Below are 12,955 nucleotides of genomic sequence, written 5' to 3'. Positions count from 1 at the left end.
AGCCACATTTTCCATAGGAAACCATCTCTACAAAAAAACCAAAACCAAACAAACCGAAAAAACCGAACCAAAAAAACCAACTTGCTTTGCTGTTTCTGGGCTTGCTCCCCGTTTTTAAGCAGATTTTTTTTGTTTGCATATTTTGGCTTGGTGCTTTTCTGTCCCTGAGAAGAGAAACTGAACTTCTGTGGGTGATGAGATGAGGTCTAGAGATGAAAGGGGAAACCAGGAGGGGTTTGCAGGGAGGATTAAGAAGTTCCCGGTGCTGCCGGATCTCAGTGTGCAGTGCTCAAATGCCATCTAGTGGCACCAAGCACGGGCTGGGGGTTTGGGGGGGACAGTGTTGGGCTGGGCAAGGCCAAGGCTCTGGTGGGGACACTGGGGACGCTTGGTTTGTCTGTCTTTGCAACCCAACAGCATCCGTGGGGGCCTCTGAGGAGGAATATTAAGAGTTAAATGTTAAGTGGTGTAATAAGGAGGTGAGGCATGAACAGGAGGTTATGAAACCCTTCCAAGGAGACCTCGGGACAGGGGTCAGAGCAGAGCAGGGCTCGGTACAGAAACCCTCAGCACCGCCCAGAGCCAGGGATGCTGCCCTCCCCTGCACGGGCTTTCCATGCTCACAAGAAACAGCCAAAATCCTGCTCGTCACTCGCCAAGAAGACATTTCTGGGTGAAAAACAAAGACACTCAGGGAGGATAACCCTAAACCCGGTCAGAGAGCCCCTCCTGCCCACTGGAGGGAGTGGCTGTGCTGTGCCAGGGACCCCAAGCAGCCAGGGGGGAACCTGTGCACCCCAAAAAGGCTCTGGGGTCTGGTTTGTCACCCTGCATTCCTGCAGAGCCCCCTTTTCCCGTCATTACTCCCCTGCCAGCTGCTCCTCCCACCAACCCGGCTGGCAGCCCCTGAAATCCTCTTAACCGAGTTTCAGGAGAAATAAAGTTAATCACCTCCTCCACCTGCTCTTGCTCCTTTCCCTTCTCCTCCTCCCGCCGCAGAGGCGTGCGGAGGCGGCCGGGCCGAGGCTGCGAGGCAGCTCCGGCTCCTGCGGCTGGCGGTGACCGCATGGCCCCGGCCCGGGGCTGCTAGGGGCGGCAGGGCGGGCACCGGGGGCTGCAGGGCACGGCAGGACCGGGCAGGGCACGGCAGGACCGGGCAGGGCAGCACGGAGCCGTCCCGTACCCGGAGCGATGCCGCTGCAGACGGAGATCCTGCGCGAGGTCTGGGCTGCCGACAGGTCAGTGCCGGCGGGATCTGCGGGATGGGCGATGGGCTGGACACCCCCGGGGGATTCCCCTCTCCTCCAGCGCTTTTTTTCGCCCTCCTGTTTTCAATTGAAATGCAATTTAGGGAGAGGTTTTATGAAATGAATCCCCCTGTAGCCCCTCCAATGATCCTAGGCTAGCCCAAACCTTAGAGAGCTTAGGAGGAATATTTCATGGACAGGACAAAGGATTCCAAAAGAGGCTCTGACCCCCAGCTGCAGTTCAAGACGTTTATTCCAGGTGGTGTCCAGAGGGGAAAGAGGACGAGTGTAGAGGAAGAGGGTCTTATCTAGGCTTCTGCCAGGGAAAGGCAGTTTGGGCAGTTTCTGAGTTAGGGTCAGAAAGGGGAGGAAGGGTTAAACTACACGGTTACAGGCTCCAGGGGTCTCTGAGGGGGGAGAAACCATTCCCCAGGGGAATGTAACTGTTTTATCGCGGTGTTTCTTCCTTTGGGGGTTGGTGGGATGATGCTCATTGATTTACAGGGAGGAAAGGTGTTTGTTTGAGGGGGATCCCCAAATTAAGTTCCTTGCTGTCCCCCTTGGGCCGAGGCAGAGCCTGTCCTGTGCTCCCTGTGAGGAAGGATGGTGTCAGACAGGCCTGTTGGGACAGGGGGAAATGCTACTGAACCAAATGAAAGTCTGACCTTTCCCCCTTTACCAAAAACTGGGGCAATCTCGTGCCCCCAGGTCTGTGGAGGGTTGAACATTCTCACCCTTTTGGTTTCTGTGCCCCACAGCCCCAGTGAAGAGCCGGGGAGCCCCCAGCACAAGCCCAAACAGGTGAGAAAAAATCCTTCCCCTCCAGCCCTGTGCCACCATCCCCTGCTGTGGGCTGTCCCCAAGGGCTGGGGACATCAGAGACCCTCAAACCCCACAGTCCACACCAAGGCTGATTTGGGGCTGTTTGGGCCACTCTATTGGGTTGCTGCAGCCCGTGAGGGCGTGAGATTTTTGGGAATCCCCTCCAGAGCAGGTGGGTAGAGAAAATTCCACAGCCCTTCCTTCTTTCTGCATCCTTCTGAATTCTCCCTCCATCTCTTTGAAGTACCCCATGAGGAGGGTTCCTAGGTCTTAAATAACAATTTAATTAAGCCCCTCAGTTAAGCTGTAAACTGTGACTCACTTTCCCCAGGCCATGACCCTGAAAACCAGATCCCCCTTCCCTGCATTTCAGAACAGCCCCCAGGTGCCCCCCAGCCTTGGGAGGGTCTCAGCAGCAATTTCGTCCACCACCCAATTTAATTTTTAATCAGCAGCTCCTCCTTGAAGGGCTTTGTTAAGTAAGGGAGTGGTTGCCCACCCCACAGCTGCTTAAGGGATTAGGGGGTGCAAAGGAGCTTTTCCGTGTGAGCTCATGACACGGAAGAAAGCAGCCAGTTCCCAGCTTCACATGGAGCCCCCAGCTCCCCCTCCCCAAATTCACAGTCCTGGGATCCCTCTGGGATCCATCAGGATCCACCTTTTGTAAAACACCTTCACACCCTGCCCTGGGGCGAGTGGGAGAAGCAAAACCCCTGCAAGGGGGAAGATGCTCTGTAGGGCAGTGGAAGCCTTGGTGCACCTGGATTTGCTGAGATCACTTTCTGAGAGCCCTGAGCTGACACCCACTCCCCAAATACCTCCTGTCCAGAGCCAAGTGCTGACCCACATGCTCCGTATTTGGTAAATCGGGGTTATTTATAGCCCCAGCTAACCAGGATTAGGTGTGCTGTGCCTAATCCTCCCACTTCCCTGCTCCTGCTGACCTCCTTGCCATCCACAGGAGCCTCTTGCGGGGGTGGGAGGAGATGGATGTGACAGGCCAGGCTGTCTGCCCATCCCTGTGTCCCCTGTCCCAGCTCAGGTACCCAGCATGGCCATCAGTGCCCAGAGTGGCCCAGCCAGGGTCCCTATGGCCACAGTGTGATTTGTCCCTCTGTGCTGACACGGTGTCACAGCAGCAGCATCACAGGGTTGTCACCCTCATCACCCTTATCTCCAGGGCTGTCCCAGGGCAGATGTTCTGTCTGTCTGCTAACAGACCTTTCTGCTTTCCTCCCTCTGCCTTCCTCGGGGGGCTGCCCCACGGTAAGTCACTCACTGGAAGGTGTCCGTGTGTCCCTGTTCCTGAGCATGTCCCTTGTTCCCGTGCTGGGCCAGGGAGGCCTGGCTGTATTTCTGAAAGGGACCCGGTGCTGTATGAGCAGGGGTCGCCTGCCAAAGGGAAAAGGTGTTTAAGGCTGGCACCACCTCTGCAGCACCACCCATGAGGGCAGAAGCTGAAGAAGAAGAGGCAGGAGCCTGGGCTGGAGCCCGAGGCCAAACCACGGCGACTGCGGGTGAAGAAGCTGAATGAGGCAGGGGCTGCAGAGGAGCCTCCAGCCCCGGCACAGGGTGAGCACAGATCCTCCACAGCTCCCACGGAAATGGGGGGAAACTGGGGGGAAATTGGGGAAATGGGGGGCCCTATCCTGCATCCATCGTGGGCATCTCTTGAAATGCACAGGGGTGAAGAAGGTGAGGAAGAAGAAGGAGGAGAAAGGGGAGGAGGAGAGCGACAAGGACCCGTCCTCCAAATTCACCAAGGAGCCTCGGAAGAAGAAGGAAGGCCTGGCTCCCCGCTCCCAAGCAGCCAAGGGCTCCAAGAAGCCACAAGGTGCGGGGGCAACACCCACCCCTGTGCAGGCACTCGCTCGTGGCACCTCGTGTGCCCCTGTACCATGTCCCGATAGCGCCGTCGGTGCTCCCGGTGCCTGCCGGGGCTCTGCGGGGCTGTGCCGGGGCTGTGCCGGGGCTGTGCCGGGGCTGTGCCGGGGCTGTGCCGGGGCTCTGCACACCCCCGGCAAAGCTTTTTGGCTGAAACCCAGCTGCGGTCCTGGGAGAAACTGGGATGTGGCAGGGGACCTACGCTCATTGCCTCGGTGGGGGAGTTGGTATCGAGGGGGAGAGGGGGAAGAGGGGGGTGACACACTCCCTGGGAAGGTGGCACTTAGGTCCACGGACACTTCTCTGGAGCCAAAGCGGCTCGGCACGGCGGGGCTGAGGCCGCGAGAGAGCGCTGTGGCTGCGCGTCCCACGCCCCGCCGGACAGCGCGGCCGGGTCCCGGCCAGCACCCCGGGGTGACAGCGGGACCGCCACCCCGGGGTGACAGCCCGAGCCCTCCTCGCTGACCGCGGGGCTGACGGCCCCCGCTGCCAAAGGACCTTGTGTCGGCTGATGCCGTGGTCACCTCTGGGCAGAGCCGGCAGAGGATGAGGATGATGATGAAGAGGAAGAGGAGGTGGAGAATAAAAACCCGCCGAAAAAGCTCAAGAAGAAGCTTCCCAAAGAGCCCCTCTCAGGCGGGGGGGAGAAGAAGATGAAGCCGAAGGGTGAGTGCCCAGGCGACAGGGATAGCTGAAGCCCAGCTCCCTTGCTGGGATGAGGGAAGTGCCTTGCACCCCATCACTGTCCCTGGAGGCTCAGGGGGCTGCAGAGACATCGCCCCTCCCCAGGAGATCTCCCCCCAGCTCAGCCCTTGCTGCTGCTCTGATCCTGTCACCTCCTTGTCCCCATCACTGCCCATTCCCATCCCCTGTCTGGCTGGTCATCAGCTTCTCTGTCCCAGCAGAAGACAAGAGTGACCCTGACAGCAAAGCCAAATCTGCCAAAAGCACCAAGAAGGAGCCAATGTCCATGTTCCAGGTGAAGAAGGAGAAGAAAAGCAAGAAGAAAGGTATGGGACGAGCAGGAGGGGGTAGCAGCCAGTCCTGCTGCCTGATGGCATCACCCTGAGCCAACAGCACCCAGTGTTGTGTGACCATGTCCCCCATGTCCCTCACAGCTGCCACCAGCAGTGATGAGGAGGATGATTCCGACTCCAGCACCAAACCCATTAGGTCAGAGAAGAAGAAAAACCCAGCATCCCTCTTTCAGACTGGTGGGGACCCCCCAAAAGAGAAAAAATCCAAAAAGAAAGGTGAGAGCCTGGCACTTGGGGGTGCAGTGAGCTTGGCCATGGGGATGAGGTTACAATCACTGATGTTGGCATGGATCTATGCCGAGCTTGATTTTGAGGCTCAGTGAAGTCAGGATCTTCTCTCTTCTGTGCCCCTTCCTGTTCCTGCCTGCAGTTCCTCCCAAAGGGGTTGAGAGTGAGGAGGACACCCCGGAGACCCTGCAGAAAAACTCCAACAAGAAGGGGAAAGCAAAGAAATCAAAGAAGGTACAAAAGACCCCTCAGAGCCATGGGGATCCCCTCAGGGGGGTCAGAAGGTTTGCAGCATCCCCCAGTGAAACCCACCAGAGTGTCCCCAAAGCCACCAGCTGCAGAGCCTGGGGGGGATGGATAGCAAGGAGCAATTAGCTGGGGAAGGAGGGGGGCTCTGAGGTCACCGTCCCCTCTCACCCAGCAGCAGAAGGAGGAGAGGCCCCCATCCCCTGTCATCGAGGTGGACAACCTGGAGGAGTTTGTGCTGCAGCCAGCGCCACAGGGGGTGACGGTCAAATGCCGGGTGACACGGGACAAGAAGGGCATGGACAGGGGCCTTTACCCCACCTATTACCTTCACTTGGACAATGACAAGAAGGTGATTTGGGGTGGGGGCACGGGGCTCTGCTCATCCCAGGGAGCACCCTCAGGGTTTGGGGGGGCTGCTCGCCTGCATCCCCCTGTGCTGATGCGTCCTGGATGAGGCTGCTCCCCTCTCCTGCAGTTCCTCGAGGAAATTCCCCTGGGGATGGCACAGGGGATGTTGAGCAAGAGTGGCTAGAGAGCCCTGCTAAAGCTGAGCTGGTCTCAGCCCCTCCTGCCCCGTAATGCAGGCAGTATCTGGGGCATCATCTTCATGACTTGCTCAAGGTCATGGCAGTGACTTGTTGGGGGACAGCAGCTGGGGACAGCAGTGACAATGTCCCATTCCCACACGGTCCCACTGCTCTACCAGGTGTTCCTCCTTGCTGGGAGGAAGCGTAAGAAGAGCAAAACCTCCAACTACCTCATCTCCATCGACCCCACTGACCTGTCACGGGGTGGAGAGAACTTCATCGGGAAGCTGAGGTAGGAGCAGAGGTGACACCCCAGTTTAGTGGCACCCCAATTTGGTGGCACCCTATTTCTGCAGCACCCTCTTCCCACCCCATGGCTTAAAGGCTGTCCCAAGCTACGGCTGAGGCAGACAGGAGGCTAAATTCAGCATTTCCCACTGCTGTGTGTGACCTGAGGAGTGGTGGGGGGCTGAGAGGGGAAAACAAGCTTGGCCGGTTCCTCCCAGCAGACAGGCCACGGCTAGAAAAGTCCCAGCAAGTCCCAGCCCGCACTGCCAGCAGCCACACAGCAGTGCTGGGGGTCCCCGTGGTGGCAGCACCTATCACACCCCAATTTAGGGGTTCCTTGAACCTGAGAAAATCGCTGGGGAGTGGGACGGTCAGCCTGAGTGGGGTGCAGCACCAGGGGTTTGCAGCCAGACCAAAACCAAGGCTGTGCCTGGAGAGGGGTCACGGAGGGGGTGGAGGGGACTCAGTGGCATCAGCCAGGGCCGTGTCCCACCCTTGGCTGCAGGTCCAACCTGATGGGCACGAGGTTCACCGTGTTCGACAACGGCGCCAACCCCGACAGGGCCAACGCCGACTGGTCCAACGTGCGCCAGGAGCTCTCAGCCGTGGTCTACGTAAGAGCAGCCCCACAGGGAGCCCTGCCCGGCACCCACCCCTTCACTGGGGCTTGCAGAGCTGTGGGGTGGGCTGGGCCCACCCCTGAGCCCCCGTTCAGTCCCCGTGAGAGGCTGTAACCAGCAGTGGTTGCTGGTTTTAGAGACAGGGTTTCTCTTGCAGGAGACCAATGTTTTAGGGTTCAAAGGCCCCCGGAAGATGACTGTGATCATCCCAGGGATGAACGCTGACTGTGAGCGGGTGCCCATCCGGCCCCGGAACGTAAGTCAGGGGACAGACTGGGAGAAACTCCTCGGGAGCTGGGTTTGCTGGGCACCACCTCGGATTTTACCCATCCTGGGGCATGCAGAGGCTTTCAGGTGTCCCTGAAATTCAAGGTGGGGGACATGGTGTGTGTTTTTTTCTCCATGAGAGATCCCATTTCCAGCTGGGTACTGCTACAGGGCATCCCCCAGGCAAGCCACAGGAAGTGGCAGGGCTCTGGAGGGGTCACCCCAACTCTGCTCCACTCCCTCTTTGCCCCTCCCCAGGATAACGATGGGCTCCTGATGCGATGGCAGAACAGGAACATGGACAACGTCATCGAGCTGCACAACAAAGCCCCCGTTTGGAATGATGAGACCCAATCCTACGTCCTCAATTTCCATGGCCGGGTCACCCACGCCTCCGTCAAAAATTTCCAGATTGTGCACAGCAGTGACCGTAAGCTGGGACAGGGGTGGGATGGGGCAGGGGACAGGGTGGGGGAGCTCTGCCTCATGAGCTGGCCCCACTGTTTTTGATGAGGTTTAGTTTTTTCATGCTCTGGGGTCCTGCCTGTCTTTGCTGGAGCTGGGATGAAGCTGGACAGGCACCGTGCAGGAGCTGCCCTTGGGCCTGGCACTCCTCTGGGGCTCCTGTTGCCAGCCAGATTTAGGGCAAGGACAGATCCTGTGGGGTGCTGAGCCCCCATCACACTACAGCCACCCACTCAGCCCAGAGCTGTCCCCAGCACAGCCCACACCGCTGGCACCCTGGGTTGCACTGTGCCTCAGGGACAGTCCCTCAGGGGTGGCAGCAGCTCTGTCTGGATGTGGCTGCTCGTCACCTGTCCGGTGCAGTCAGAAGCCCTTGGCCTCTGGGGTGTTGGGTTACGGGACAGAAAAAGCCTCTTGAGGGCCCCTGGTTATTTTTACAGATTTCCTGTCACCCGCCCTCCAGTAGCAGCAATCCCACTGTCCAGGGAGTGGGGGGTGGGGTGAGTGGGGTCCCTGTCCCTTGGGGGGCTGTGGTACCCGGGGAGTGGGGTGCTGGAGGGACCAGAGGGTGCCACGCTCTGTGCAATGGGAAAATGATGCTTTTTGGTGATCTGTGCTGCAGTACCACGCAGCCAACACAGGGCTCACAGGCCGAGTTTGGGTGGGAGGTGCGTGGGCAGCTTCTTTTGGACTCTGCCACTTGCTGGGAAAAGGCAGGCTGGGTGCAGAGGTGACAGCCCAGCAGCTCGCCCTCTGTCCCACAGCCGACTACATCGTGATGCAGTTCGGGCGTGTGGCGGACGACGCCTTCACCATGGACTACAACTACCCCCTGTGCGCCGTGCAGGCCTTCGCCATCGCCCTCTCCAGCTTTGATGGGAAGCTGGCCTGCGAGTAGCACCCGCCCCAGGGCTGCCTGCAGGGCCCCAGGATGTTCCTGCATCCCTGTTCTGCTCCCTGCGTTTCCACCTTCTTGCAGTCACGGTTGTTCCTGGGGTGGTTCAAGGTGCCTGGTGCCCACTGAGTGCCGTGGGATGCTCGCCCACCCTCTCTAGGCAAATCTGGGGCAAATTGCTGGGCTGGGGTGATGGCAGAGCCGGGCTGGAGGTTATTCATGTTCAGCAGATGAGGCTGACTGCAAACCCTGTCTCGTCCCTTTGGACTCAGATCCTGGAAACTCATCCCTCCCCCCAGCTTTTTTTGGCCTTTTGTTTTGGTTTGGTTTTTGGGGGTTTTTTTGGTTGATTGTTTGTTATGGTTTGTATCTTTACACTCAGTCTGCCAGTGAGAAGGGGGCAGGGTGGTCTCCTCACTTTGTGTTTCCTCATCCCTGCCCACGTGCAGGTGGGCTCTGCCTAAGCTCCCAGCTAAAGACCCCCCTCCCAGCTCATTGCCCACCAGGCACAAAGCCCCTCTTTTGCCCCATTTTGCCCTGCTGTGAGTGGATGGCTGATGCCCATGGCGTTTGTACCCACTGGGTCTCCCCTCACTGCCCAGAAAACGCTGGGGATTGGGTCCCCAGAAGCAGCCTGGCACTGGCAGCGCACAGGCACGTGCCCAGGGGTGACAGTGCCAGCAGAGCAGGGCTGGCAGGCACGTGAGGCAGAGCTTGCGTTGCTGGCAGGTGGCCCAGCTGGGTCAACGCTGCCAGGAGAGACCTGGAAGAGAAAACTCAGGGTGCACCAGGAAGCAGTGGAGTGACTCATGAGGTGTGGTGCTGAGTCACGGTCAGCACCCAGACGGGCCCTGCTGAGCTCCCCGTGCCCTCAGCTCTCACTGCCCCTTTACTCTGTGATGCCCCTCCCGATCTCACTGCCCCAGGTGTCCCCACAGCCACCTCACCAGTGCTCTCTGTTCATGAGGGGTGGTGGACAGAAGGTGCCATCCCGTCTCAGGCTGGTGGGGAGCTGCAGGGAGTCGTTGGGAAGGGGAGATGCTGAAGACAGGCAGCTCACTGGGACCAGGACTGCTCATGCCCCCAGTTTCACCAGTTATGGGGTGAGGATTTGGCTGCACAAACAGTCCCAAATCTGATGAATTCAGTGGTGAGAAAAACGGGGACATGCCAAGGAGCCCTGAAACACCGTCCTCAGCTCTCTGGTCTTGTTTCTCCCACCTGCTCAGCTCATGCACGGGCTCCAGAACCATGTGGGATTCCCTTCCCAGGACACAGAGGGGTTGTTCCCCCATTCTGGGGTGTTATGAGCCCCCCAAGTTAATGCAGCTGAAAGGCTGAGGAGCAGATGGATGAGATGGATGAGATTGTGCAAGAGGGATGCTCATCCTTTCTGGGCAGTGTCGCAACATCACCATGGCCTGGCCTGTCTGCATAGAGCTGAGGACAATGACAGTGACAGGGGGACCACGAGCTGCTGCTGGGCCACTGGTGGACATCTGCCCCAGTGGCTTTGCAGATGGGAGTGGAGATTTTCCCCGGCTGTACGAATCTGGGCTTCGTGGTTCATGGGCAGATGCTCGTGGCGGGGCAGGCAGAGGTGGACAGCTTGGGGACAAGCCAGCCCATGTGGGACATCATCCATTACCCACGCAGTGAGCTCAGAGAACATCTTGTGAGCCAAAGGGAGAACCAGCCACAGCAGTTTGGGGCCAGCATCCCTGTCGGGGTATGGCCAGCAAATGTGGGGAAAGCAAGAGCTTTCTGCCCAAATCCAGTCACAAACCCAACATCTGTTTGAAATCGGGACGAGCTCAGCTAACGCTTGAGCTAATACTTGTCCCCATTTCCTCCAGTGCGAGGAGAAAAGAAGCAGCAGGGTGAGAGAGAGAGGGGTTTGGGCTCCCCAGGTTCTGTCTGCTGTTATCCCAGCTGCTCCCCAGGTTGATTCTCCCTCCCCTCACCCAAAACGTTTCCATTTGCCCATTGCTGCTTGCAAACCCTTCAGGTTTCCTGCCCTGTCACCCACAGCAGAGCAGAATCCCTGCCATGGGTGTCCCATGCGGTGTCACCCAATCTCAGAGCAGCCATGCATGGGCCGCCCATCCAGAACCCCTTTGACAAATCCTCTAACGCAAACCAACTGCGGCAGGAGGAACAAACGAAAACAATTTAACAGGGCGATGGATCCTCGGGCCCTTTGTTTGCGCTGGCTGTTAACACCAGAGGAGATGAGGGATGGAAGCAGTTGAAATGTGTCTCTGCTTTGGCCGGCGGAAAGTGTGACGGATGCGCCGGCAGACCAATGGCTGGGGATGCTGGGGTGTGCGTGGGTGTGAAAGGAATGCTCGCTGCAAGAAAAGATTAAAAAAAAAAAAAAAGAAGAAGAAGAAAGAGCCTTATCAATGGTGTTTGAGTCCAAAGTGTGTGTGTGTGTGTGTGTTCTTTGGAGAAAGGGTTTCCTCAGTCCCCAGGGATGATGTTTGCCCTGCAGTGTGAGACTTTGAGGTTTCTGCAGCTTCATTTTAGGGGTGCAGGCATTGGGCTGGTGCTGCAGGCATGGACTTAACCCCACAAAGTGCTCATGCAGGGGCACAAGCGGTGACTGTCATCGGCTCCCCAAGGGGACCTCCTGGGAAATGCATTTTATTTTTGCAGAGATGCTTATAAGGCAAAGGGGAGGAAAAAAATAAGTCCCACCTTGCTGCTGAGCAGCACATCCCAGCCAGGACCAGTGTCACTGCAGTGCTGGTGGCTCTCTGTGCTTCATCCCCATCCCCTGCTGATGGGTGGAAAGATGCTGGTCCAGAGCTGAGCAGGGAGGTGGAAGTGGGGCTCTCCTCCAACTACTGGCTTCTCCCTCTTCTGCAGATTTCTGGGGTTTGGGGGGCTCCACGCACCCAGTTCTGAGCCCTGCTCTCTTGCAGGGCTGACAGATATTTCCATGGGTTCCAAACGCCCCACGGGGCAGGCCAGCCTGAGGAGGGAAGGGCTGGTACATCCCGGGGTGTGTGGGAGGGAGAGCAGCACTGGGAGCCTCCTTGTCCAGCAATGCAAGGGCTGGAGCTGTTCGGTTCCCAGCCATGGCCCCAGCCCTGGGGGATTTCTCTCCAGCTTTGAAGTGGTGATACTTTAATTAATTAAAGAAGTGATTGTAACAAAGGTGTTCTTCTCTTCCCTCTCCCTTCCCTTGTATTTATTTTGGTAACATCTTTTTAGGGGGAAAGGCAGGCTCATTGCTGGTTAGCTCAGCTGTGGCTTTGCAGGAAGGGCTCCTTCTCAATGCAGCAAGCGACAGGCGGCAATGGGAAAGCCAATATTTTTCAACTGCTTTTTGAAAGGAGTCATTTTTTAATTAGTGAATCCATTCTGGAGAAGTGTTGGAGTTTTACAATGTTGTAGCTGTTCTTGGTGTCTTGCCTAGATTTGGATGTTCTGGCCATAAGAAAATATTATTTATGGCGTTGCAGCTTGCAGCTCTTTTATATTATAATTTGAGAAAGGAAGTTGCTGTTTCCACCAGTGGACAAAAAAAAAAATAGCAGAAACAAGAACTACAGACTTCTGAAGGAGGAAAATAAATAAAAATTAAGAGGCAGAATGGAAACAAACCACTGACCCAGCCTTGAATCTCTGCACTCCTGAACAAGCTCATCCCATTGTCGCTATCAGTTGTGCTGGATGCTGTAGCCAGACCCCTGCCCAAATGTTCAGGCCAGAGCAGCAGTGACCCCCTCAGCACTCCCTGCTCAGTGTTACATGTGTCCCTAAACATTTGTGGATCAGGCTTTTTATTCATGGGCTAATGCACACTTGTTTGCTCATGCCTTACTCAGCCTAAACTCCTATTGAACTCAATTAAGGCTGTCATCTCCAGGAGCGCCCAATGTCATTTTTGCCCAAGTAAGGGATGAGTAACGAGGCTCTGAACAGCCCTTGGAGAATTGCAGCCATTTTGTTGCAGTTTTTGGTCCAGATTTCTTACAAGTTAGCAGCAGGCCAAGGGTGGAAGAATGTGATATGGTTTTATGAATCACACACAATTGCTGAATGCGCTGGATGCTTCAGAGCCTGTCACTTCACGGACTGAAGCATTGGCTGTCTTGTCCCAAAACGCTTGAATACAACCAAGCTCATGATGAAAATTAGAAAAATATGTTTCTAGAAGGAATGGGATGCAAAGAACGTCCCCTCTCCAGTCAGGGCACCGGGAGGATTCCTCACCCCTGATTTATCTCTGGGGGTTTGGGATGCTGTGGCACAGGCCTGCAGCGTGGGCTGGCCCAATGGCCAGGGGGATTGGGATTGGGATTGCCCCTTTTAGGGCAGCAGTTCCTGATGGTCAGGCTGGGTCGTGGCCAGGGATTTGTATGTGATCTTCTTGCTGTGGCTTAGCACATTACCACCCATCAGAGGAAGTGACCAT

The 12,955-nt window shown here is 57.0% G+C and overlaps 1 protein-coding gene across 1 annotated transcript; it reads left to right on the top strand.

The window, feature by feature from the left end:
* The first annotated feature begins 4,359 nt into the window (after positions 1 to 4,359).
* On the top strand, positions 4,360 to 11,570 carry TULP1 (TUB like protein 1). The gene is made up of 10 exons (XM_063418221.1): positions 4,360 to 4,619; positions 4,859 to 4,963; positions 5,072 to 5,206; positions 5,361 to 5,452; positions 5,643 to 5,816; positions 6,174 to 6,286; positions 6,788 to 6,896; positions 7,060 to 7,158; positions 7,428 to 7,599; positions 8,399 to 11,570. Exons 1-10 carry the CDS (start codon positions 4,607 to 4,609, stop codon positions 8,530 to 8,532), a joined length of 1,146 nt encoding a protein of 381 aa, XP_063274291.1. The 5' UTR covers positions 4,360 to 4,606; the 3' UTR covers positions 8,533 to 11,570.
* The last annotated feature ends 1,385 nt before the right edge of the window (positions 11,571 to 12,955 follow it).

This window comes from Prinia subflava, chromosome 23 (assembly GCF_021018805.1).
Source record: "Prinia subflava isolate CZ2003 ecotype Zambia chromosome 23, Cam_Psub_1.2, whole genome shotgun sequence".
NCBI classification, from domain to species: Eukaryota; Metazoa; Chordata; class Aves; order Passeriformes; family Cisticolidae; genus Prinia; species Prinia subflava.
This window is presented reverse-complemented; position numbering and strand designations above follow the sequence as displayed.